Genomic DNA, 23,599 nt, shown 5'->3' on the forward strand with positions numbered 1-23,599 from the left:
CCCCATCCCCCCGCAGTCACGGGGCCGGGGGGGTCCCCGCACCCCCCCGTCCTGCCCCGGGGCCTCTAGGCCGAGGAGAATTAAATATCATCTGTTCTGCGTTTTGGCAAAGTCAGTTCTTGGCCTCGGTCCCTGGGGCCTGGGGCAGTTACCGCCACGTGGGCCTGGCGGCCGAGAGGACCAGGGACAGGAGCAGCAGCGGCAGGGACGCGCAGGGCTGGGGGCAGCTGGCGGCCGACGTCTTCTGGCCCTCCTGCTCCGACAGGCCGGGGAGGGCGTGCGTCAGGGTCGTCCGCGAGCTGGAGCTCTTCTTGCTGACCCTCCGGTCACAGAGGTCGTCCGGGCAGCTGTCCCCACTGCCCGAGCCGCTGCTGTCGTCGCCTGGGGAGGAGAGGAGGCTCCAGCAGGCTGGCCCCGCTGTGGACCCCACTGTGGACCCCGCCCCGGGGGCCTCCCGTGCCAGGTGATGCCGGCCCCACCCCGAGCACAGCTGCCCGACCCGCCCGGGGCCTGCCAGGGCCGGATGCACACCCTGGGGACTGGGGTGCGTGTGGAGCAGGGTGCTCGGCGTCCATGCCCGGGCAGTGGCAACAGCCCAGGACCGGGGAGGGTCCCTCCTCTGTGCCTGAGCCCGCCCGCCCGTGCCTCCCGGTCCCCGGGGCCCTGCCCGCACTGGCGTCCTGGAAGTCCACGTCATTGCCGCTGTAGGCGCCGCGAAGCCGGTTGGTCATGACCTTCAGCTGCATGATCTGCTGGCGGACGGTCATGTCGGGCTTGGTGATGTCCACCTCCACCTCAGGGTTGTTGATCTGATTGGCCAGGCCGTCGCCCATCACCTCTGGGAGGTACCTGGGGGCCGAGGACAGGCCCTGGGTCACCGCCTGCTCCCCGCAGAGGGGCACTTCCCCGGCATGCCCGAGACCCCCGTGGCCTTTGGGGGCCCGCCAGGAGCCCAGAGTGGGGAGCGGATGCACCGAGCGTGGTGCTTGCTGCAGGGAGCTGGGTCCTGCTGCGTGTCCGGGGTCGGGCATGGCCCTGTGCACGCAGCACCTGGTGCCACGGGCCAGGCCGGGGACCAGGGTGAGGCCACAGGGCCGGCCCACGGTCAGCCAGGCGGCACCCACCTGCCTTTGGCCATGCCGTTCCAGCAGCGGTCATCGCTGGCGCTGCTCATGGCCATCTTCTCGCTGCACAGCATGCCGGGGAGGCTGATCCAGAAGTCCTGGGCATCGCGGAGCTGCGTCTTGGCCTCCGAGACCTGCAGGGCAGCGGTCAGGCCATGGGGCGCCCTGCTCGGCCCGCCCGCCCCGCCCACCCAGGGCCCGGTGGCTGAGGGCCGCTCACCAGCTTCTCCAGCGTGCCCGTGGGAGGCTTCTCCTGTAGCACCAGCTTGCCCTGGCGCCGCTTCTCCTCGGGCCCGGAGCCCTGAGGGTTCACCTTGGGGTTCCCACAGCCCTGGATGACCTGGCGGCAGAGCACAGGGGTCCTGGAGGGGCACGAGGCCACACGTGGGATGCCCCTCCACGCCCACGGTCCCCGCCTGCCCGCACCTTGGCGGTGAGGATGTCCCTGTTGTCCTGGAGGGCGTTGATGGCTTCGGCCAGCCACAGGTGCACGCCGCCGATGACGCTCTCTGCTCCGGAAGGGCCCCAGAACTTGTCGGTGATGAGCACCATGGAGTCTGGCACAAATACGAACACGCGCACGCACATTTTGTGAACACACACGTTAGCCACCCGCTGTCGACGCGTGAGCTCAGGCGGGGGTTGACGCGCACACTCGCGGCCCGCCAGGGGTCCGGGCGTGAACGTGTCAGCTCCTACGTGCGTTGGCGTGTACATATGTTGAACGCACGTGTACGGAAGCTCAGGCGTGAGTTGGCCCACCGTGGGCGTGTGCGAGCTCACACGTGCTGGCTCGAGTCCCATCGTGACGTGTCCACGTTACACGTACACTGATGTGGTCAGGGCCGGCCCACTACGTGCCAGCAGGCGTCCACGCCGGCGACCCGCCCGTCAGCAATGCGTGCGCACTGGCCCACACGGGTGCTGCGTGTCCGCGCGGTGGGGCGCCTGCCCAGTGGGGGGGCGAGGAGCCACGACCCCATGGGGCTGCATACCAGGCTCTGCTCGCCACAGCCTCCCTGTCCCTCGACCCCGGGCCCACTCCCCTCCGGCGGTCGGGCCTGGCTCTGTCGCCTCCACCCCCCTGTGGGCCTCCACCCCCCTGTGGGCTCAGGCGCAGCAGCAGTGACGGCTCACCCAGAAGGTTCCTCCACTCGGCGTCGAGGTCGGCCTGGTTGGCCAGGCAACCCTTGAGCACGTTGCGGCAGTAGTCGGGGCACGGCCGGGCGCCGGGGACCCCCAAGCAGTGGGCGCAGTAGGCCAGCTTCATGACGGCCCTGGAGCACTCGGGGCCCAGGGGCACCTGGGGAGGGAGGCAGCCTGAGCCCCACCTGCGGGCGTGTGCGCCCCCACGGAGCCCCAGGGTGGGAGGGCGCAGGGGCTCTGGGCAGAGGTCAGGAGGCCGCAGCTCCGCCCCAAGCGCCGTGCGCCCTCCGCCGGGCCCCAGCCCTCCTCGGGGACCCTGTCTGTCCTCAGATGGTCACTCATCCTCATCACTGCTGCCATCGCGGCATGTGACTCCCCAGGGTACGGCTGTGACCGAGCCTCCGGGGTAACGGGAGTACACCCCCACCACGCAGATGAGGGGACCGCGGCGGCAGCCGGAGGGGGAGGTGGCTCCCGTGGGCCCCGGTGGGGAGGTCGCCTGCTGGTCCTCAAAGACGCGGGCCCCACCCAGCCTGCTCTGGCCTCCGAGCATGTCACCCTCTTGGCTCTGGTCGCCCCGCCCCTGCAGTCCTCTGGGCATCTCGCCCCCCGCCCGTCTCCCTCCCTGTCCTGCGTGGGCCCTGCCCGATGGGACGGACGGCTGCCCGCATCGGAGCTCAGCCCTGCGACGTGCTGTCTGCACCCCGGGGCCGCGGCAGGTTGACGGCCAGAAGGCCGCAGGGCCCAGGGGGCGGTGGGGGAAGGTCGCGGGGGCATCCCGGGAGCCCGGGCCGCGGTGCGCACCTGGGCCACCTTGCGGACCACATCGCCGGCCACGCCCAGGCCCTGCACGAAGGCTCGCGCTGCCACGAAGGCGCGGGTGGCCCGCAGGCGCAGCTCCCGCGGAGCCTCCCCGAAGGGCCGCAGCGCGTCGGCCTGCTTGCCCAGGCAGTCCAGGTAGTCGTCGGGGAGCAGCAGCTGCGGGTGCAGCTGCCTGAAGAGGCGCTCGAGCAGGCGGGCCCAGAACTCGGCCAGCGTGTCCTCCAGGTGCAGGTTGGCGCCGCGGTAGTAGAGGCGCAGCTCGGCGTACAGGTCCCGGAAGGCCTTGGCGCCCTGCGCGTACAGCTCCCCGAAGGCGCCGGGGAAGGCGTCCTGCAGCGCCCGCTCCGACTCGTTCAGCAGCTGCTGGAAGTGATCTGGGGCCCGGGGAGGTGGGCGTGAGGCCTCCGGGGCCTCCTGCCCGCCCCCCCCCGCTGTGAGGCCGCAGCAGGACTCGGGGCTCCTCCTGGGACCCCTGCTGCTCCGGGAGATTCGGATCCCAGGCTGCAGAGGCTGCGAGGGCCCCGGGCGCCCCCAGGGCGCTCGAGACCTCCCCCACCCCCGAGGCCGAAGGTGCAAAAGCCCTCCTGGGTCTCAGGGCCTCCCGCAGACGTTTCTGGGCTGGGGACGGACACAGGGTATCAGTGACCTACTGGGATCACCTGGAAGGGGGGCAGGAGGATCCTCGGAGCCGGGGGGGGGGGGTGCGGAACCCACCGCCTTCCTGCTCTCTCCTCCTACCCCCGAGTGTCTGGCCCCCTCTCTCCGTCTTTCTCTTAGATGCTCTCCCTCTGGTTCCGGAAGCCTCAGCTCTCATTGTGTCCCCCAGAAGCTGGGCTGCCTGAGGGCCTGGGGAGGATCCCCTGAGCCTTTGGGATGTGCCCAGGGACCCACCCGGGCGTGAAGCCTTCCAGCAGGGCAGGAACAGGTGCAGCAGACCTCTGGGGCTTTGGGGACACGCCCCTGTACCCTCTGTGCCCAGCACGGGGCCCCCGAACAGTGCCCACCCCCTCTGGCAGCGAGACTGCAGTTGTGGCCACACAGGCCCTCCACAGACCCGTCCCCCAGAGCTACGGCCACCCTCCCTGCGTAGGCTGCAGGACCCTGGTGGCCAGGGGGTGGGGGCTCCCCTCCACCTACCCCAGCCAAGGCCGGGGGCTGTCGCGCTGGCTGGGAGCCGGGCCGTGCAACGGTGAGCCCGGGTCGGGGGCTGAGGTCATGGGCCTGTCGGCTGCAGACGCACCCTCTCCCTCCGGTTAGACTGCCGGCTCCGACCTCAGCTCGGAGGTCACTTCCCGGGGGCCCCACCCCAGCGCCCCCGCCGTTCCCTGGACGCGACCGCGGTGGACATGACTACGCCAACCCACTCTGTGCTGTCCAGGGCACTCGGTCTGCCCGGACCTGGCGCGAGACCGGGCGAGAGTCAGGCACTGAGGGGCGCCCCCGGCAGCTGCCCTGGAGACAGGACGGCCACCCCCGGGGCCCAGACTCCTGCTCCCACAGCCGGGCGGGCCCATCCTCAGGCCGCTGCCCCCCGTGGTGGCCAGGGCAGGGCCCGTCCCTGCCTGCCGGTGACAAGGAGACACCTCTAGAGCAAGAGGGTCCCCTCCGAGGGGCCGATGGAGGGATGGTCCTGATCTCTGCCTACGTGCCCAGCATGGGGGGACGAGGGTGCCCGCAGCCGGCTCCCGGCCCCGTGGGTCCCTACGTGGGCCCCGCCGCGGGCAGCCTTCTGCTCCTGCCTGGCCAGGGGAGGTGTCCCTGCCTGTGGTCCCCAAGCCCGGTGCCTGCTCACCATCGAAGCTCTGCAGCTGGGCGGCGAGGGTGGCCTGCAGGGCGTGGGCGCTGTCCAGGAGGGCCGTCTCCAGCTCGGCCCGGCTGCGGTTGGCCAGGTTCTCCTCCATCTCGCTGGTACAGCAGGTATAGCCCTGGGGGCAGATCCGCAGGTGCTCTCCTGTGGGGAGGGGCTGCTGTGAGGAACGGGCGCCCCGGAGGCTGGTGGGGCTGGGCAGGGTGGGCGTGGACGGCGACCCTGGGAGGGGGCACGGCTCCGGCAGGGGGCGGGCCTGGGCAGGACACGGGGGTGGGCAAGAGGCAGGGGTGAGGAGGGCTGAGCCCCAGCGCAGGGATGTGCCAGGTCAGCCCCCCTTGGCTCCTCCCAGCCCCCACCCCCTGCCGCCACCAGGCAATGAAGGGGGCCATCGGGGGCCCTGCCCCAGCAGAACTGCCCCGGGGCCCCGGGTGGGCGCAGAGGGCCACGCTGCCAGACTCCGGGCCCCCGGGGTAAGCTCCCTGCCTGCAGGGCGCCCCTTGCCAGGGCCCAGGCTAAGAGTGGGGAGGGAGGAAAGGACCCCCGAGGAGCATGCCAGGACACCCAGAGCCTCCTTCCCCCATGCCAGGCCAGAGCTGCAGCTCCCAGGGAGGACGGCTGGCCCGGGTGGGGCTACCGACCAGGAGGTGCGCCCCGCCCCGCATGTGGGGGGGCAGCCTAACCCGGTCAGGACGGGGCCTGGATGCACCTCCGCGCCCTACAGCCCTCCTGCTGCAGCCCCGGGCACTGGCTCCTGGGCACCGCAACACCCACGTTTCCACCCGGGGCTGCGGACAGGTGCTGAGGCCACACAGCCCAGCGGACTCGGGGCTGCCCGCGCAGGTGCAGGGGGGCGGGGGCGGGACTGGGAGGGAGCTCCTCCAGGAAGGCGCAGGTGCTGCTTTCACAACTGCGGTTCTGGGGGGGTGCTGGGATCCGTTCTACAGACCGGGAAACTGAGGCCCGCAGAGACTGGGCTCCCTGTCCAGTGCACAGGACGCAGGGAGGAGCCGAGCTGCTCCCTCAGGTCCCACACCCAAGGCGCCACCTGCACGGGTGCCCCTCACCCCTTCCCTGCCCCCGGGCCCCACCCCCCACGACCCCAGTGGGAGTGGAGGCGGGTCTGCTGCGCACAGGGGCGGGGTGGAGGGCTCACAGGGCCCAGAGGCCTGGGGAGCTCTGAGGCAGGGGAGGGTCAGAGCCTGGAGGGCACCGGCCACCAGGGTAGACGCTGGGTGGGGGGCGTGACAAAGGCCTAATTATCCTGAGGCTGAACTGGTCCAAAGGGCCTGTGGGAACCGGGGGTCAGAGGGGTGGGGTGTCTCTCCGGCCCCCGCAGGTGAGAGAGCGGAAGCGGTGTGTGGGCTCCGTGCCCGCCAGTGACCGGGAGGCGCAGGGTGCCCCGCAGACCACTGCACTGGGTGGGATGTGGCGGGTGAGAGGAGGTGTGGGGGGCACGGGAGGGGGCAGAGGCAAGAAGGCCAGCCTCTTCTTCCCTTCCAGATGTGCCTGAGGCTCCCCCAGGGCCCCAGGTGCCCGGGCTCGGACACCTGCACCCTGCACCTGGCCCGGGCGCCACCACCGCTTCTCCCGGCGCCTGGAAGTGATGCTGGCAGGGCCGCCTGAGGGGCGCTCTGGTCCCCCCACTGTGGGACACGCCCGACCTCGGGGTAGACAGGCCACCGTGCCCGTCTCCGGGAGGGCCTGAGGTCCGTGCAGGTGTGACAGCGGGGCTCTGAGACCTGCCCCCTGCGTGAATCGGGACTCCCCGGGGCCTGATGCAGAGGAGGCACCTGCCAACGTTGCTGTGCCCCTTCTCTTGGGTGGGGGCAGGTGCCTCCAGGCAGGAAGGGCTGGGCCTGAGGACACCTGCCATCCTCTGCCAGGGGCCTTTGCCGACTGACATGCGGCCCTGGACCAGCAGGAGGCAGGACACCTGCAGGATGAGGGTCCCCTCGACGGGGTCCCTGTGCACCCAACCAGGAGGAACCTGAGCTCCCTCCCCCAACACGGGCCGGGAGAGCATCCTCTGCCTGCCGGGCTCCCAGGGGTGCTGGGGGGTGGGGTGGGAGGTGAACCGGGGGGTGTGGCCTGGGGCAGCGGGCAGGTGCCTGCCTGGAGCTTCTGCGGGGCACCCGGGACTCTGCCGTGATGGGCGCTGGGGCCAGGCTGGCTGGGCCGCCCGGGCTGCCAAAGCGTAGGTACTCGGAGGCCACGGGGGACAGCATCTGTGACCTCGGGCCCGGGAGGGGAACACACCCCCGCCCCGAACCTGCCGCTCACGCAGACAGCAGACGGGCCGAGCAGCGGAGGGAGGACGAAACCGGGGGGACACGGGGGCTCCCTGGCGCTGGCAGCAGGCCGCCACCCCCCCAGCGGCCGCCCCGCGGCCCCCCCGCCCCGCCTGGCCCCCTCGTCCAGCCGCCCGGAGGCCTGCGCTGTTCCGGCTGCCCCAGCACAGCCCCCGTCCCTCCCTCCCTCCTCGGACACACGGGAGTGAAGACACGGAGCCAGAGCCCGGGCGCCGGCCTGAGGCCCCGGGCGGGCTGGGCCGAGCGGCCCCCGCGGCGGCTGCGGGCAGACGCGGCGGCTGTGCCCGAGCGAGCGGCAGTCAGGACGCGGCGCCTCGTGCTCCCTTCCTGCCTGCCCCGGCCCGGCCCGGCCTGGGTCCGCACACCCTCCGATGGCCGGGGGGTGGGGGGCTGCGCGGGGCACCCCCTGCGCCCCCTGGCCGGAGCCAGCTGGGGTGGGGGCCGCCGGGCGCGACAACGAGCTCCCAGCCCCCGGCAGCGTGGGATCCCCCCCCAACGGATCCCGGTACTGGCATCCCAGACCCCTCGGCCCCCAAACGCCCACCTCCCCCTCTGCTCCGTGCCTGCAGGGGAGCGACGCCTTGCCAGGAGGGGGAATGCTCCCCTGGCACCCCGAGGCCTCCGCGGGTCCCCTCTTCCCACTGAGCCCCCTCAGTTGGCCGGCGACCACCCCTTCTTTCTCCCTGGTTTTGCCACAGCTGGCCACATCCACATCCTTCCAGAACTCTCCCTTCCTTAGCTGGTGGGACACTTCCTCCCACCGGCGATCCAGGTGTTTTGGGGGGGGAAAGGGGAGGCCGGCTCACTCCCACCCCAGTCCCTGCAACACCTCTCCCCCAGGCCCTGCGCCGAACCCCAGATGCCCTCTGCCCCTGCTCCTCAGGTTAAATTCCCTGCCCCCACGTCCCTAACCCAGCAGCAGCTGCCTCTCCTCCTGGGCGGCAGACCACATGTCTGTCCTCTCCCCTGAGGTCACCTCAGATCCCCGACTTCTCTTCACCAGCCCCAACCGGTCCGGGGCTTAACATCTTTGAGGCTCCCGCCCTCCTGCCACCTGCTGAGCCTCTGCCCCCAGCTGTCCGGTCTTAGCGGCCTCCCGACAGCGTCCCCACCCAGCAGCCACCATCACCAGCACTGTCACCCCCGTGCTTTAGCCCAAGACCCCCGCCCCGGCAGTGGTCACACCTCCAACGCCGCACACAGACCTCAAGTGTCCAGGCCCAGCCTGGCAGCCACCTGTGACTGGTGGCGCTGGAGCCCTCCCAAGGAGACTGCAGAGGGAAGATGGCGCCATGCCAAGCCCATCTCTCCAGAAGCTTCCAGGCTCACACCAGAGGACGCAGACTGTCAGCTCAACCCGTCTCCACAGCCACATCCCTGATGCTCTGCACAGACCGACCCAGCCACCCCCGAGCACTAACTTGCTGTAGACAATCAGCCCGTGCTGGGCTGCGTGTACAGCTGCAGGCGCCAACGCCACCAGGTGAGAGGCCCAGGTCTGGAAGAGAAGGGGGGGCCGCTTGCCCACCCCCCCCCACCCCCGGTTCTGGACCTTCTGGGTCTTGCTGGTGGACTGGGGGTGGGCAGGCGCGGTGGCTGTCCCCAAGCAATCCTCTTCTCTGGACAACTGCCCCCTCCTGCCCCCGGACCCTGTGCAGCTGCAGTGGCCGCAGGATCCCCCTGGCACGTCCAGCAGCTGCCCAGGGTGGGAGGCAGGGAGCACAGGAAGGTCCCGGGGTGCTGTGCACACCCGCGCTCCACACCCTCCTGTTACCTCTGCCCCGGAGACGTCTGCCCCCACCGGCCCCAGGACCGCCCAGGCTCCTCGCAGAGGGCTGGCCGCAGACCCACCTTGCACAGGACGTTCCAGCCACCATCTCCTACCCGCTCCCTGCGGGCACGTCACCAGCACCCAGCACCCAGCACCCAAACCCCTCCTGCCTCCCCCCCAGCCTGCCTCCCTGCCCGGACCCGCCACCCGGAGCCCCCAGCACTGCAGGCGAATGACGGCGTCACCGAGGAGCCCCGCGCGCTGGGACCCAAAGCCGAAGGGCACCGCCGGCGCCTCCTCCGCGGGTGGGCCCGGGGCCGCGAGGGGCTGCTGGCGGGCGGGGAACAAAGGCCGGGCCCGGCGGGAGCGGAGCGGAGCGGGAGCCGGAGCCGGAGCCGGAGCTCGGTCGGTGCTGCAGGCGCGCGGGCGGCGCTGGTGCAGTGGGCGCGGCGGGCGCGGGGGCGCGGGGGCGCGGGGGGGGGCGGGGGCGCGGGGGGGCGGGGCGCGGGGCGGCGATTGGCGGGGAAGGGGCTGCCGCAGTGGGCGCGGCCGCGGGGAGGGAGGCGGCGGCGGGATCGCGGGGGCTGCGGCAGCCCGAGGGGAGGGAGGGGAGGGAGGGGAGGGAGGGGAGCGCAGGAGGGGCGGGGGTGGCGGGCGGCGGGCGGCGCGGGGTGTGGGGTGCGGGGTGCGGGGATGCGGGCGGCGCGGGGAAGGGCGCGGGGAAGGGCGGTGCGGGGCGCGGCGGGGATGGGGAGCGCACGGGCCTGGCGAGGGCGCAGCGGCCGGCGGGGGCTGGGGGCGCGGAGGGCGTGGGCGGGAGCCGGGGCTGGCGGGAGCCGGGGCTGCGGAGGCGAGGCGGAGGCGAGGCGGAGGCGCTCCGGGCCGCGCGCACTCGGGGCGGCCGCTGCGGGGCGGGAGCCGGGAGGAGCTGCGCTGGCGCGCACGGCGAGGGCGAGGGCGAGGGCGAGGGCGAGGGCGAGGGCGAGGGCGAGGGCGAGGGCGAGGGCGAGGGCGCGGCTCCCTGCTCCGGGCTCGGCTCCAGCGCGGACGCGCCTCCCCTCCCCGGCCCCTCCCGGAGCGGCTCCCCATCTGCGCCCGGGCCCTCCCAGGATGTTGACGGGGTCGGGGTGCGCAGGCCCAGGTTTCCCGCGGGGACCCCCTGGACGCAGAGCCACCACCAGGGAGCCCACTGGCCCAAGCCCAGCCCCTGACCTCAGCGACCTGGGCCTCCCCCTGGGGCACAGTGAGCCACCTGACCCCTCAGGCCCTGCGCCCAGCCCGTCCCCCCCCCCCCCCCCCCCGCACCCTCCCACACTTGTGCCTCACCCTTCCCTCCCACGGCACCAATAGCCCCTACTCCCTGGAGCCCTGGGCCTGGCCTGGCCTCCAGCTGGCCGCCACCCCACGGGACACCACCACCCTCACCACTCGGGCCACCCAGCCCTCAGCCAGCCTGCGCACGGAGAGCCTGGCCTGGCGGGCCGCTGTCCACCCAGACCCCAGAAGCGGCGGCTTCACAGCTAAGCCCTGGTTCCCGCTCAGGGACCTCCTGGGCAGGCCCCCCCGCCAGTGGGCACCAGGCTTGGGGAGGGTTGGTGAGGCAGTGGGGCCCCTCGCCCCGGCCTCCCCAGGGCTGCTTCAAGGTTCACAGCTCCTGCCATGGCCTCAGAATGAATCAGGACGTAGGGGTTTGTGCCACCTGTGACCTCAGGTCTTGGCTCTCCTGGGGTCCAGGGCCGAGTGCCCCCTGGAGCCGCACCCATCCAGCCAAGGCTGGGCCTGAAACGCTGCCATGGGCGCGTGCACACGCCAGTCCCCGCTGGGAGCTGGGCAGCGGTGGCTCCGCACAGCCCTGCTATCCCGCCCGAGTGCCCGCCCTCCCCTGGGGCCCGGGGCAGCCGGGGGCGCCCTGTGACAAGTCCGCAAGAACAGCAGAGGGGCGGCTGCAGCTCAGAGAGCCTCTCGGATGTGTCCCCCGTGAGGATACCCTGCAGACGCCTTGAATGCCCCACAGGTGGAGGTGACACAGACTCCGCTGGGCCGGGACACCGAGCAGACCCTCCAGCGGACGGCCTGTGGGCGCACCGCGACCTGGGCCCGCTCTCAGCTCAGGCCCCATAAATACGGGGGCTGCCAAGACGGCCGGGGACGGGCAGGGGGCTCAACCGATTCCCTCGGACCCAGCCACTGCCCACGAAGCCTGGTAGCCACGTCCACAGTCACGGCCAGCCTCGGCCCGGCATCCCAGCCCGTCGCTCCCGGCCACCTTGTGACCTGCCACTGCCCTAACTCTGGATGTCGGCTCCTCCCCCTGCCCAGCCCTCTCAATGCCCCCCTCAGCCTTCCCTCCAGGAAGCCTTCCCAGGTCCCTCGGGGCCACAGCACCTGCTCAGTACCGGGACCCCCCCCCCCTGCCAGGGCCTTCCCCAAGTCCCAACCGGCCACCCTCCCTGGCAGCAGGAGGGCCACTCCGCGTGCTGCTGGGAGCCCCCACCTCCCTTCTCTCGCCCCCCTGCCCAGCACCCAGGCCAGACCTGGGTCAATAAACAAATACGTACGAAGAAACTGCACAGAGACTCTTTGTCCGTGGTGGCATCCCAGGCTGACCACGGCGGCCCCAGCGTGGCAGCCCCAGACCTCCGTGACCTGACCCCTCCCCAGAGGCAGCAGGACAGCCAGTGGCACGCGGGTGCCACGGGGGGCGGTTCTCGGGGTGAGTTTGCTCCCCACAAGGGCTCCCTTGTTCGTCCGGAGAGCCCGGCACCTCGCAGGAGATGGAGGAGCCGCTGCGTGCTGTGCAGGGTGTCAGGATCGGCCCCCTCTTTCCCACCTGGGGCGATGCCGGGCCCTCGGGGGCCCCCCACCGTGCCGCTGAGCACTGTTGGCCTCCCCCAGCTCTCCGGCCACAAGACCTCCCCTGATCCCAGGCCCAGGGGACTCCTCCCAGGCGGGCAGAGCTGAGGCAGGAGTGGGCTCGCTCTGCAGGACGGCCTGCCGCCCGGGGGGGCCTGGGGGGTCCGGTCTCCTCCCCTGTGACTGGGAGGCTGCCAGCACCTCCGCCCGCCCCTGCGCCCGCCACCCCAGCGAGGGGCTGCACGTACAGACACAGGTTCATTTAGAATTTTAGATAAACTGCCTAATTTTTTTAGTGTATAAGGATCTGGCTCCAGAGACCTGAACGCAGGGACTCGAACAGAACCTGCACAGTCCCGTTCAGAGCTGCGTCCCCACCACGGCCAAGGGGTAGAAGAACCCGAGTGTGCGTGGGTGGGGGGCCGGGTGGCGCTCACGACGTGGTGCGTCCATGAGACGGGACGCGGCGTGGCACTCACGGCGCACACAAACCCCGACCTTGGAAGGTTACGCCGGTGACGGCGGCCGACCCGGCACAGCAAACCCTGCTCGCCTCCACTTACGTGGGGTCCCCACAGCGGGCAGGGACGGCAGCGGGGTGGGCGCAGGGGCAGGGGGCACGGTTTCAGTTGGGGGACGTGGGACGGCTCCGCTCTGACGGCGCTGGTGGCCGTGGGGTGCACTGACGGCCCTCGGCCGGGAAGGAAGCAGCTAAGGCGAGGACTCTTCACGCGTATTTTAGCGCCAAAAAACCAAGCACACCCCCCCCCCCCCCGCCGCAAACCTGCAACACCCTCACGCTCAATCTGGGGGACACACCTTCCCCAAGATTTATCATTTGCTTCAAATCATTCGGGACAGAGCTGCCGGTGAGATCATAAGTGACCCGGACGCCAGTGCAACCGGAGAGCCCGCAGTTCCACCTGCGGACCCCGGCAGGCCTTCGGGGGGCGCCTGACGGAAGTCACAGGGGTGGGGCCTCCCTGCACGTCCCCCGCGGGGGTCCTCAGACCCACAGCCCCAACGTCCTCAGAGAAGGCGGGACCTGGTATCTCCACCAACAAGAAGGGACGCTGGTCCCCATTTTGCCGATGGGGAAACTGAGGCCGGGAGACGTTCCGTGACATGCTCGATGTCTCGGACCTGCTGCCAGATGCCACGGGCCCATGTGCCCCTTGCCTTCACGGAGGTGGAGGAAACGGCAGCTTGGGAGTCCCAGGTAGGTCAGGGGGCCTCTCCCGGGGCACTTGCCAGAGCCAGGCTGGGCCAGTGATGCTGGGGGGGGGGGGGGGTGGGGACGCCTGCGAGGACGCTCCTGCCAGGACACGAACCCACCACCGGAGACGCCCCATCAGCCCTGCGGAGCACACACGGGGCTCCCGGACCCGGGCCAGGCGACCTCAGCGCTTGCCCGCCGGCTCGGCTCCCCAGAGGTGCTACCTCGACCTCGTGCGGGTCCTGGGAGCAGGGGGATGTTGGGGGGCATCCTATGCCCCGGCTCCTCCAGCTCAGTTTCTCAGGGACACTCCAGCTGCAGGCGTCAGCGAAGGGCCAGGCCCCTCTGGACGGGGGGACGTCTGCTCCCCAGGTGCCCAGTGCCCCGGCCCCTGCCCCGTCCAGCAGGCGGACGGCACAGACCACAGCTCTGCACACAGGCGGGATGGCCCTGCCCAGGGAGTCCCGGAGCGGCCGGCCGAGGGGACGGGCCAGCTCCACCTCAGAGGGGGGCCGCAGGGATGCTGGTAAGGGCCCCGCGCCCCCCGTGAGGAGAGGCCCCCCAGTGCAGGCCGCCAGACTGCAGGCGGACGGTGTGCGGGGTCCTGCCCCCACCATCTCCTACCCCCTGCAACCTCTACACGGGGCCTGTGCTGCCCTCTGCAGCCTCCCCACCCATGGGTCTCTGCACAAAACCAGCTGCCCCCCGCCGAGCCCCCCCCAGTCACGGGCTGTCCTCCGGGATGACCCCTCACCGGCTCTCCCTGCAGGGCTCATTACCTGAGAGCAGGGCAGGCCGGGCAGGGAGCTGAGCCCACCCCCCGCCCCCCGGGTGTGAAGGAAGCGGCAGCGGGTCCTGACCAAGGCCAGCGTCCTCCTCTCCGTCCCGGGTCCTCACTCCCCGCCGGGCCTCCTCCCCCACGGCCCCCTCCGGAAGCCTGGACTTGGCCACAGAAGGCCTGTCCCCGCGGTGGGCACCCGCAGCACGGCCCGGGTGGGCACACGGGTGCACTGACCCCACCAGGCCCCTCGCAGCGGGCCCTGCCTCCAGCCTGTTACGGACAGCGCCCCGCGGCGCAGAGGGTGGCTCACCGGCTCGGGGTCCCCCCGTAAGCGACTGCGGAGCCAGCCCTCGATCCCCAGCGGGCCGGGTGTTGGGCTTTCCTAACGCGATGGCCACCGAGGATGGCCACTGGGTTCAAGGGACAGCGGCCCTGGGCCGGGGGAGGGGCCTTGCCTGTCAGGCCAGCAGGCGGCCCCTGCAGGGCCCGGGTCCCTGCGCCCCGCCCCCCTCCTTCCGGCAGCCCCTCCCCTCGTGGCCTTCCTGCCGTCCTCCCCGCCCCCCAGGCTGCGGGCACCGAGTGTCCGGGACCTCTGCCGCCAAGTCTCAGTCCCAGAGAAAGTGGGGCCGGGGCACAGCACGGGGCAGGGGTCCCGGGCGCCCCACGCGGGGAGGGGTCCCAGCTCTGCAGCCCGGGCTCAGGGCCGCGACTGCAAACCTCACGCAGTGTCTGAACTCACACGCCGGCTGACTCCCGACTCACGAAACACCACGCGTGGGTGCGGCCCGCAAAGCCACAGCTCGCACGAGGCTGGGACCCTCAGCCCGCGCCAGCCGCCTCCCCACAGGGACCCCGGCCCTGGCGCGCAGCAGGGGCTCAGCTCCCGGGGCCGCGTGGACGGACCCAGGTCTGGGCGTCCCCGTCGCCCGCAGCTGCCCCCCTCCCCGCGCCCAGTCCCTGCAGGCCCTCCTGGGGCACACGCTGCCCATCCTCCTCCCGGCGCCCCGTGCCCGGGCACTGAGCCTGCCGGCCCCTCCTCAGGGTGTCTAGGGAGTCGAGGGTCACGCAGAGGATCACGAAGGACGCCAGGTGAAGCGTGACGGTTCACAGACAAGGAGAGAAATCTGCGGCGTGGGGCCGCACGTCCCCCACCCCCGTTATCTCCACGTTGCGATGCGCCCCACAGGTATTCAGAGCCGCACCTGCCGCAGGTGTAACACATCCCGGGCGCAGCAGCAGCTCCCACGGGCGCTTGCGTGCCGGACACCGGGAACCCATCGTGGCCGCGTTCACAGCCCCAGAACACGCTGCACGTTGGCAGGAGGTGGGCACAGCCACAGGCGTCCTCTCCTCGGCCGCGGTCGCCTTTCTCTGGGCCTCCCCGCACCCGTGGCCAACGCCAGCCGTGGGCGACCTGCCCTCCCGCCGGGGTCCGTGCACCACTAGGTGCTCCTTCCAGAGCCGCCCCCCGCCCCCCACAAGGCTGCGGGGCCGCAGAGCCAACGGTGCGCCCTCCTCTGTGCCCTGCAGCCCCCCCCGCCCCCCACCTCGCCCAGAGCCCGGCATCAAGCGCTTCCCGAGAGGACCTCCTGGCGTTCCCGGGAGCCGCCTCCTAGCTGCCCAGGGCGTCCAGCTCCTCACAGGGTCCCTGGCCACCCCAGCATCCCTGGGACAACTAAGCACGCCCCAGGGTAACTGCTCCTGGTTGGAACAGCCCCGATCCAGGCCCGCGGCTCTAGCTGCGCGTTCTGAGCTGCGGCGGCCCCCCGGCCCCCTGGACGCACCGTGACAGCGAGGTGCCCATCTCCGGGTCCATCGTCTGCAGTGTCGGGAGTGTCGAGGCCCCACGTGGCCCCACCTGGCGCCGGGCACTGAGGACACGTGCGGACGGCCACACGCAGGCTCAGGAGGCAGGTGCCCAGCGCTGGGGACCTTGCCTGCAGGTCGATGCTCAGGTCTCCGACCTGCGCCGATTCGGGCGTTGACGGGGAGGGAGCCCAGGGGGGCGCCCGGCGCAGGGCCCGGCTGCCCACAGGGAGGGAGTCACGCTGGCCCGTCCCCCTGGCGTTGGCAGCACCGCTGCCGTCCCAGGACGGAGCAGCCGGGGTGCAGACGAGGCTCAGTCTCGGCCAGTGGCCTGCCGGGTGTGGGACGGTCTGGAGGCCCCGAGCTTCTCACCAGCCCCTGACCCTCTGGGAGGCTGAGCCCACGGCTCCTCCCCTCCGTGTTCCAGAAAGCGGGAGAGGTGAGCACATGGTGGGATGGATGGAAGGGGGGAGGGCCTCGCCCCCTGGGCCAGCCTTCCTCATCCCTCACAGGGTCGGCACCACCAGCGCTGACCTCGGGAGGCCCTGCTGCCGTCCGCGCTCACGAGGGCCGTGACGGGGCCTCACGTGGCCTGCGGGCTCCCCGGCCCCCGCCGGCTGGAAGCCCTCAGCCCTGGGGCCTCGGCCCCCGGCTCTGTCCTCTGGCTGAGCAGAGCAACCACCGCGTCCTACGGGACAGTGCCCCGTGCCCCCCATCGAGGCAGGTGCGCATGGCCTGCCCCATCCCCGCTCCGCCCAGGGCACCCCTCTCAGGTACCCAGCACCCACGCCGGACAGCACTTGGGGGACAGAACTCGGGGACCCCTTTCTGGGGTGCAGTTTTCTCACCCACACATGAAGCCCTCCGGCCGCCCTGCAGACACCCCTGGAAGGACCGTGCATCAGCAGGTGGGAAGGACGGCCCAGCCGGGCTCCGGCTCCAGCCCACTTCCTCTGGCCCAGTCCTCAGGTCCACTGTGGGTCCCCAGGCACGCTCACAGCACCCCCAGGCCCCCCGGCCCTCGCTCTGCACCACCCCACGGTGTGAGTCTGGTTTGTCCTCCCACCCTCAGCCCCCACCCGGGGGTCTGCAACAGCCTGGGGTCTCCTGCAAGACGCAGCAGGGAGGCGGGGTCTGGCAGGCTCTGGGCCCCTGGGGCGCCGAGGTCGGGGCAGATGGCAAGGGAGCAGCGTTGACAGAGTCCCACGGGGCCGCCCTGTCACCCGGCCAAGCCTCCGGAACCCAGGGAGCACCTCGCACAAATGAGCAGCGCCTCCTCAGCGGGGCGTCCGTGCCAGGAGCCAGCTGTGCGTCCTGGGCCTCATCTCCAAGCCTGGTGCCCCTTCCGGGCTCCCCGACCCCTCCCTCCCCCCGAAATTCCACCTGGGGGCTCGGCGCCTGCCAGGGCGGGGGCTCCCACTTGCAGGGAACCCTGAGCCCGTCGACGGAACAGCGGCGTCGCTGAGTCACGACCACATCAGCCAGGCCCCCTGACCCCACGGGCCCTTCAGGCCGGCCCCCTCAGTGCCCACCTGGCCCCAGGTGCTGGCGGGTCAGCAGCGAGCAGGCGCTGGGCGCTGCAGCCCTGATCTCCCACCCTGACCGGGACAGAGAAGTCCAGGCTCACGGGGCCCAGAGACGAGAAGGACCCAGCGGCAGCCGGGCCCGGGCCTGCGGTCCCTACACCCACCCACACCAGGGATGAGCCCCGAGAAGCCTGCGGGGGGGCGGGGCGAAGAGCGGGCCAGGCTGCGGGGCTGTCGTGGGCCTGGCTCCCGCTCCTCCCTGCTGGGCCCCTGAGCCTGTGCCAGACGTCGGGGGGCGCCACGGTCATGGAACAGCCAGCGCCCAGGTCGCTGTCGCCAGACGGAGAGCGCCCGAGAGCCCGGAGCAGACGGGCCAGGCCACCTGCTGCCACGGGCCGGATGGCAGCCCTGACCCACGAGCCGCAGGCCTAACCCCCAGGGGACTCTGCGGACGGCACTGGGGAAGGCCGGGTCCCACGGAGCTGGGTGGGCCCCTGACGAGGAGGAGAACCTGCGCAAAGACGCAGGGACAGAGGACGCCCGGGGCGGGCAGCAGCCGGAGGTGTGGGGAGGCCCGGGGCACACTCTGCTCGGCCCACACCGGGACCCTGAGCTTCCAGACGAGAACCTTCTGGTGTGTGCGCGGCCTGGGCCCGCCGCGGGGACGCTGGTGCCCTCCCGACCCCCGGCACCTGGCCAGGCCTGGCCCGCGGGAGGCACCTGGAGTCACGTACCGCTGAGGCCTGCCCGGGCTTGGGGAGAGCCCTGGAGTGTGGGTGGCTGGGGGATGCCCGGGGACGCGGGGCGGCACGGCCACGCCCCCCAGGGAGGCGGGTGACCCCCCCCATGCTGTGGGTGGGCGTGGGGAGACCTACTTGGTGGGAGGGGGTGTGTGTGCCAGGAAGGCGAGCCAGCCGGGAGCTGGGGGGCGACCCCGAGGCCACGGCAGAGGAGGGGACGGGGCTGAGCTGGCCCCGCAGGGCTCCTAGATCCCCCCACGGGATTCCTGCGGGGAGAGCCCGCGTGCGCCCCACCGCAGCCTCCCCAGCACCACAGCCCAGGCCCTGCGCCCCCGTGCAGAGGACACAGGGGAGGCCGTGCCCGCCCTGGCTCACACCTGCCTGCCGCGGCTTCCCACCTGGGAAGGTGGTGGGGTACGGCCTGGGGCGGGAGGAAACACCCCCCGCCCCCGCCCCCCGGAGACTTCCGGCAGCTCGGGGCCCCTGCCCAGGCCTGTTCACAAACACGGCAGGAAAGGCCGCCAGCCGCCGCGGCAGCCAGGAGCGGCTTCCAGGGTGGGTGGCCTCGGGCTGCAGCCCTCCCGCCCTCAGCCTGGCTGTTCTCCCAACGTGGGCACGGCCTGACCCCCCGGGCTGTGCCGACGGCTGGGCGTGAGCCGGAGGGCGCCGGGCGGGGAGGCTGGACGGGGCCGCGGGGTCGGGTGAAATCACGCAGCGCGGAGCCGGGCCCGGGAGAGGAGCCCGTCCTCCTGATGCCTGGGCATGTCCAGGCCCGGGGGAGGCGGAGGCTGGCCCCACGGCCCTCCCGGCTCACGGCAGCCTGGGGGAGCCCCTCTCCTGGCCGGGGAGCCCGCAGCCAGGCTCACACCCGTGCCTGCGGGCGTGGATGTCCTCGCACGAGCGTGGGCACACCCACACCGCAACCGTGCTCTGCTGCTGGCTCTGAAGCCCAGCCCGCTGCCCGGCCCGTGTGTCCCAGGCCCCTCCCCGGAGGCCCGTGTGACCCCGAAGGCCTGTTACCCTCCGGCGTCCGCGGTTCCTTAACTAGCGCCAGCACGGAGCCCGATGGACGTCCCCCGCCGCCCAGGCTCACTCGTCCCTGATTTGTCCGTGGGTCCCGGGGGACGGGGCCGGCGTGGCGCTGCTGCGGACCTGCTGGCCAGCGACACACAGCCGGGCCGTCCTGCGTACGCCCAGGCCCCGAGGCCCGAGGAGCTGGCCTCCACCGACGGAATCGGGACAAGGCGGAGGATGAGGCCCAGCTACCCGGAGGGCTGATTCACCCACAGCGCAGCCCGGTGGAGGCCGGGAGGCCGGATCAGAGGCCGCGGGGGGTGCCCGTCAGCACGTGTTCAGAGTGGGGCGCAGAGACGGAGCCGGGCCCCGAGAGGCAGCAGGAGGAGGCAGCGGGGGTCTCCCAGGGCCTGGGCCTCGGAGTCCTGCTCCAGCCTCTGGACCGCGAGGGTCGGGGCCTCCAGGACACTCACAGCCCAGGACTGGGCGGCGGCGAACGGCACAGGCTTTGGGGTCAACAGGGGGCTACGTGGCGTCCCGGGGCGTCCTCCTCGTCAGTCAGGTCCACGAAGACCCTCTCTCGTCTGACCCCACAGGCAGACGCGCGGTGAGTGTGGGTCAGAACGAGGCCTGTTAAGAGCCGGACGCCACTGACCGACGGGTCTGCACGGCCTGCAAAGACCTCAGGGCAGGGCCAAGGGGGGTTACCCGCGGGGCCAGCCACACAGTGCGTGGGGCCAGCGCCCCTCCTGGGGACCTTCAGGGGCTTGTGACTAGTCCCCTTGGGGCGTGCGAGGAAGCAGAGGCACAGAGAGGTCAAGTGGGGCGGGCGGCTTGTACAGCAGGACTGTCACGTGAACCAAGGCCCAGGGAGGAGGTCCCTCGTCTCGCAGGAGCGTGGCAACGTGTCCAGCAAGGTGCTCAGACCGTTGCATCATGCAGGTGGCCCCGTCAAATCCTGGCTCCCCTGGGCCTCCCCACTGCGGGCCTCCCCCTGCCTCAAAGCCGAGGATGATGAAACCACAGGTCCTCGAGCAGCGGGGGGACAGAGCAGCGCTGCGGTTGGGGGCCGAGGACCGCCTGGGGACCCGAGCCGGGCACACGGGGTGCTTCCTGCTTCTGAACAGGACGGGGTGCACAGAACTTCGTGGTCTGGGACCAGGCCACGTGCCCGGTGGCTTGTGAGAGCCCCGCAGACCACAGCCCCCCGGACAGAGGCTGGGTGGGTTCCTTTGGGTGAAGCCAGGATGGCCCTTTCTGGGACCCTCCCCCAGACCCCCCCACCTGTGGTCAGAGCCAGCACACCAAGAGGTGGTCCCTGCTGTGGGGTCCACGGGACCCTGGGACCCACTCTTGCTGGCAGGTAGGCCTCAGCCCCAGGGCAGAAGGGCAGCCAAGCGGTTCTCATGGCACCAAGCCCCGGGGCTGGACCTCTAGACCCCTCCTCTGTCCAGGCCTTCCCCCCCCCCCCCCCCGCTGACCCTGCGTGGCCCAGCAGCGGGTAGTACCTGCGTGGGTCCCCAGCTGCTCACTGAGACCCTCCCTGGCGCCGGGCACTGCGCCAGCCCCCGTGGCTACAGCAGAGAAGCCTGCGGCCAGGGGTGGTCTCCATCCCCAGCGCCCCCGCGGAGGGTCAGAGCCGTATGAGGCCGGTCACTGAGTGTCGGGAGGCCGGGCTGGGGCTGAGGAGGCCTCTGGAAACCAGGAGCAAGCTGGCGGGCGGGGCGCCAGTGGGCGTGTGATTCAGCAGGGGCCCTGCGCTTGCCCGGCGCCCGGCACAGGGACCCCGGCGACCCCCACTTTCTCTGAGGCACGGGCGCCCGAGGGAGGGAGCGCCCCGGCCTTCGGCTGCTGCCCCCCAGGCCTGCTTGCTGCTCCCTCACCTGTACAACGACAGCCGTCAGCACCAAGTGCCAGGCACGGCCGTCCAGGGAAACCACACGGGCTCTCGGACGGGAGCCCCAGGCACCCTGACGCCCCACTCACACGCCCACTGTCGCTTCTGGTCCCCGGACGGACACAGGCTGTGAGCACCGCCCGCAGAGCCAGCGCCACCTCCTCGCCTCCCGGCGGCTCCTCGGGGCCTGGGCCAGCTGAGTCAGCGGGGGTTGGCACTAGGGGGGTGACCCCAGGCCCCGCGCGGGAGGAGTTGGGGGAGCAGGCCCCTGGGAGAGGAGACCCAGGCGGGGCTCCCCGGAGGCGCGTGCTGCACGGGGCCAGCAGAGGGCGCCTGGCCCACGGACGTGGGGCCCAGTCGCAACAGGAGGGGACTCGGGCTTGCTGCTGCCCCGCGAGGTCACCCTGTATCCTCTGCTCCACGTGGCGCTGGCACTCATCTCGGCGCCTGGGCCCCGGGGGGCCTCTGGAACTCCAGTGCCCACGGGGGCTCTGGCCACAGGAGTCAGGGAGAGTAGCTCCTGGGATGGAGGAGCCCTGGGGCTTGGGGAGAGGGGGCGCGGGCAGGGAGGGTGGTAGCCCTGCGGGGGGCACAGTCCCTGGCCTTCCAGGCCCCGAGGAGGGCGGCAGCCGAGGCCCTGGCCAGCACGATGTTTGGACAGCTGCTGGGTGACCTACTCCCCCAGCTGCGCATGCAGCACCCCATCTCTACCCGTCACACTCAGACCACCATGCACTCTGACGGGGTCCCTAATCCACTGCACCCCCCACCCCAATGGGGACGAGACCCAGCCCCCAGCTCAGCCTCCCCCCGCGCCCCGTTTGCCCCACTCTCTCCCAGCCCTTGGCAGCTGCCCAGACGCTGCCACCCTGCTGCCACCCTGCTCTCGGCCTAGCCAGGACAGAGGCCTGTGGACTCGAGTAAGTTCAGGATGGTTGGTAAAGACACAGCGGCCAAGAGGGAGCGGATACAAGAAGGAGACGCGCAGGGGAAGGCTTCCACCCGAGATCCGGGGCTGGGAGGGGGGCAGCTGGGGCAGGGCCCAGTGAGAAGGCCAGGGACACCCAGGAGAAAGTTCCTGTGCCTGTGTGGGAGCGGAGCACGCACCAAGCCGTGCAGAGGCCCTGTGCTGGCCCCGGCGCCCAGTATGCCCACCAGGATGTCCCGGCAGAGGCGGCCCTACACAGGAACTCTCAGCAGAATGCGACACAGAAGGACTGCGTCCTCGTGGGGTCCTCGGGAGGGGGCCTCTCCTGGACCTTGGGGGGGGCGGGTAGTTCAAAGATCTCTCAAGGCAGCCCTCAGAGTGCCCGACCTTCCCGAGGCCAGGCCAGGCCAGGACCAGGCTGGCTTCCTCCCCCTCCCCAGCAAGGCGTGGCCAGGGACCCCACGGGGTCTGTAGCCGGGTGACCCCCTGCCCCCCTGCCCCCCTGCCCCCGGCCTGGGGGTCTCCATCCGAGCAGAGCAGAGCCCTTCCCTGCAGCTTCCCCCTACTTGGGGAGCCACCTCTCCCTGGAGGGATCTGGCTCTGCCCTTGTCCACTGCGCCTGCCCCCTGCGAGGAGCCCGGGGGTCTGGGTGGTCCCCGGCAGCTGTATGCACCCCCCTCCCGCACACCCGCACACGCTGGCGGCTCAGCTCCTCGGAGGCCTGCAGGGAGGCGGCGGGCGGGCCGCGGGCAGCTGCAGGGCTGAGGATGCCTGGGAGGGTCGACGCTCGTACAAAGAAAAGACGCGGCCCCTGGGCGGGATCCAAGGCGCGACCACCTGCAGCTCGACTCCCCGCCGGAGGCAGCGCGAGGGCCGGGCCGGGCGCGCACAAGTTCCGCGGGCGGGAGTCGGGCCCGAGGTCGCGGCGCCCCCACCCCGCGCGCAGCTCGCGCCGCACCCGGGGCCCCGCCGCCCAGGACGGGGGGGGGGAGAGGGGTCTGGTGCGCGCAGGGGCTGGGGCTGCGGTCGCCGGGCCCGCGGGGGCGGGGGGGGGCGGGGGGGGGCGCAGGGGCGAGGGGGGCGGGGGGCGCCGGGGCGGGGGCGGGGGCGGGGGCCGCGCCCTCACTCACCCGAGATCTCCGCCTGGGGCACGTCGCTCAGGCTGAAGCCCTTGGCGCCGTAGACCTGGCGGACTTCGCTGCAGCTGCGGCCCTTGCTGGGGTCCCCGCGGGCGCAGGCGGCCAGCGCGGCGGCCGCGCACAGCAGCCACCAGCCTCGGGCCCGCGGCTCCATGGCGGGGCCGCCCGCCCGCGCGCCGCCCTCGGATCCCGCCCGGGGCCGCGCAGCCCCCGCCCGCGAAGGGCAGAGCCAAGGTCCCGGCGCGGCCCGCGGCCCAGGAGCCGCCACAACAAAGGCCGGCGGGGCGCGGGGCGCGGGGCGCGGGGCGCGGGGCGCGGGGCGCGGGGCGCGGGGCGCGGGTCCGGCCGCTCGGTCGGCGGCGCACGGCGCGGCGGGGCGAGCGCGCACTCCCGGCTCGGCGCCTCCCCTGCCGGGGCCCGGCCCCTCGCGGCCGGGGGGCGGGGCGGGGCGGGGCGGGGCGGGGCGCGCAGGGGCGGGGCGGGGGGGCGGGGCGCGGCGGGCGAGCTGCAGCCCGGGGCCCGGCCGCCCGGGGGGGGGGGGGGCGGGGCTGCGCGGAGGGGGCGGCGCGGGCCGGGCCGGGGTCCCCGGGGACGCGCCCCCCACGCCCGGAGCCCGGGGCGGCGGCTGCACCTGAGGGGGCGGGGCGCCGAGGCAGGGCTTCCCCCGCCGGACGTGACGCCACGCGCGCCGCGCGCCAATCAGGGCCTCCCCCGCCC

The 23,599-nt window shown here is 72.5% G+C and overlaps 2 protein-coding genes across 3 annotated transcripts; one reads left to right on the forward strand and one right to left on the reverse strand.

Moving 5' to 3' along the window:
* Positions 1–101: 101 nt before the first annotated feature.
* GPC1 (glypican 1) lies at positions 102–23,184 on the reverse strand. Its single transcript, XM_025987710.2, has 9 exons — positions 22,874–23,184; positions 4,885–5,043; positions 3,075–3,466; positions 2,262–2,427; positions 1,551–1,681; positions 1,345–1,464; positions 1,125–1,258; positions 674–849; positions 102–381 (listed from the first exon to the last, which is right to left on the reverse strand). The coding sequence occupies exons 1-9, from the start codon at positions 23,034–23,036 to the stop codon at positions 149–151; spliced, it is 1,674 nt and encodes a 557-aa protein (XP_025843495.2). The 5' UTR covers positions 23,037–23,184; the 3' UTR covers positions 102–148.
* On the forward strand, positions 8,117–11,649 carry LOC140593807 (uncharacterized). 2 transcript variants are annotated; one of them, XM_072718991.1, is made up of 3 exons: positions 8,117–8,694; positions 9,164–9,387; positions 10,997–11,649. In XM_072718991.1, the coding sequence occupies exons 1-3, from the start codon at positions 8,496–8,498 to the stop codon at positions 11,630–11,632; spliced, it is 1,059 nt and encodes a 352-aa protein (XP_072575092.1). In that variant the 5' UTR covers positions 8,117–8,495; the 3' UTR covers positions 11,633–11,649. The 2 variants fall into 2 exon arrangements, 1 of the variants encoding a protein (XP_072575092.1); XR_011994099.1 differs by lacking the exon at positions 9,164–9,387 and having other exon boundaries at positions 8,560–8,694; positions 10,997–11,134.
* Positions 23,185–23,599: the final 415 nt, after the last annotated feature.

The sequence above is a fragment of the Vulpes vulpes genome, chromosome 9, assembly GCF_048418805.1.
Source record: "Vulpes vulpes isolate BD-2025 chromosome 9, VulVul3, whole genome shotgun sequence".
NCBI lineage: Eukaryota > Metazoa > Chordata > Mammalia > Carnivora > Canidae > Vulpes > Vulpes vulpes.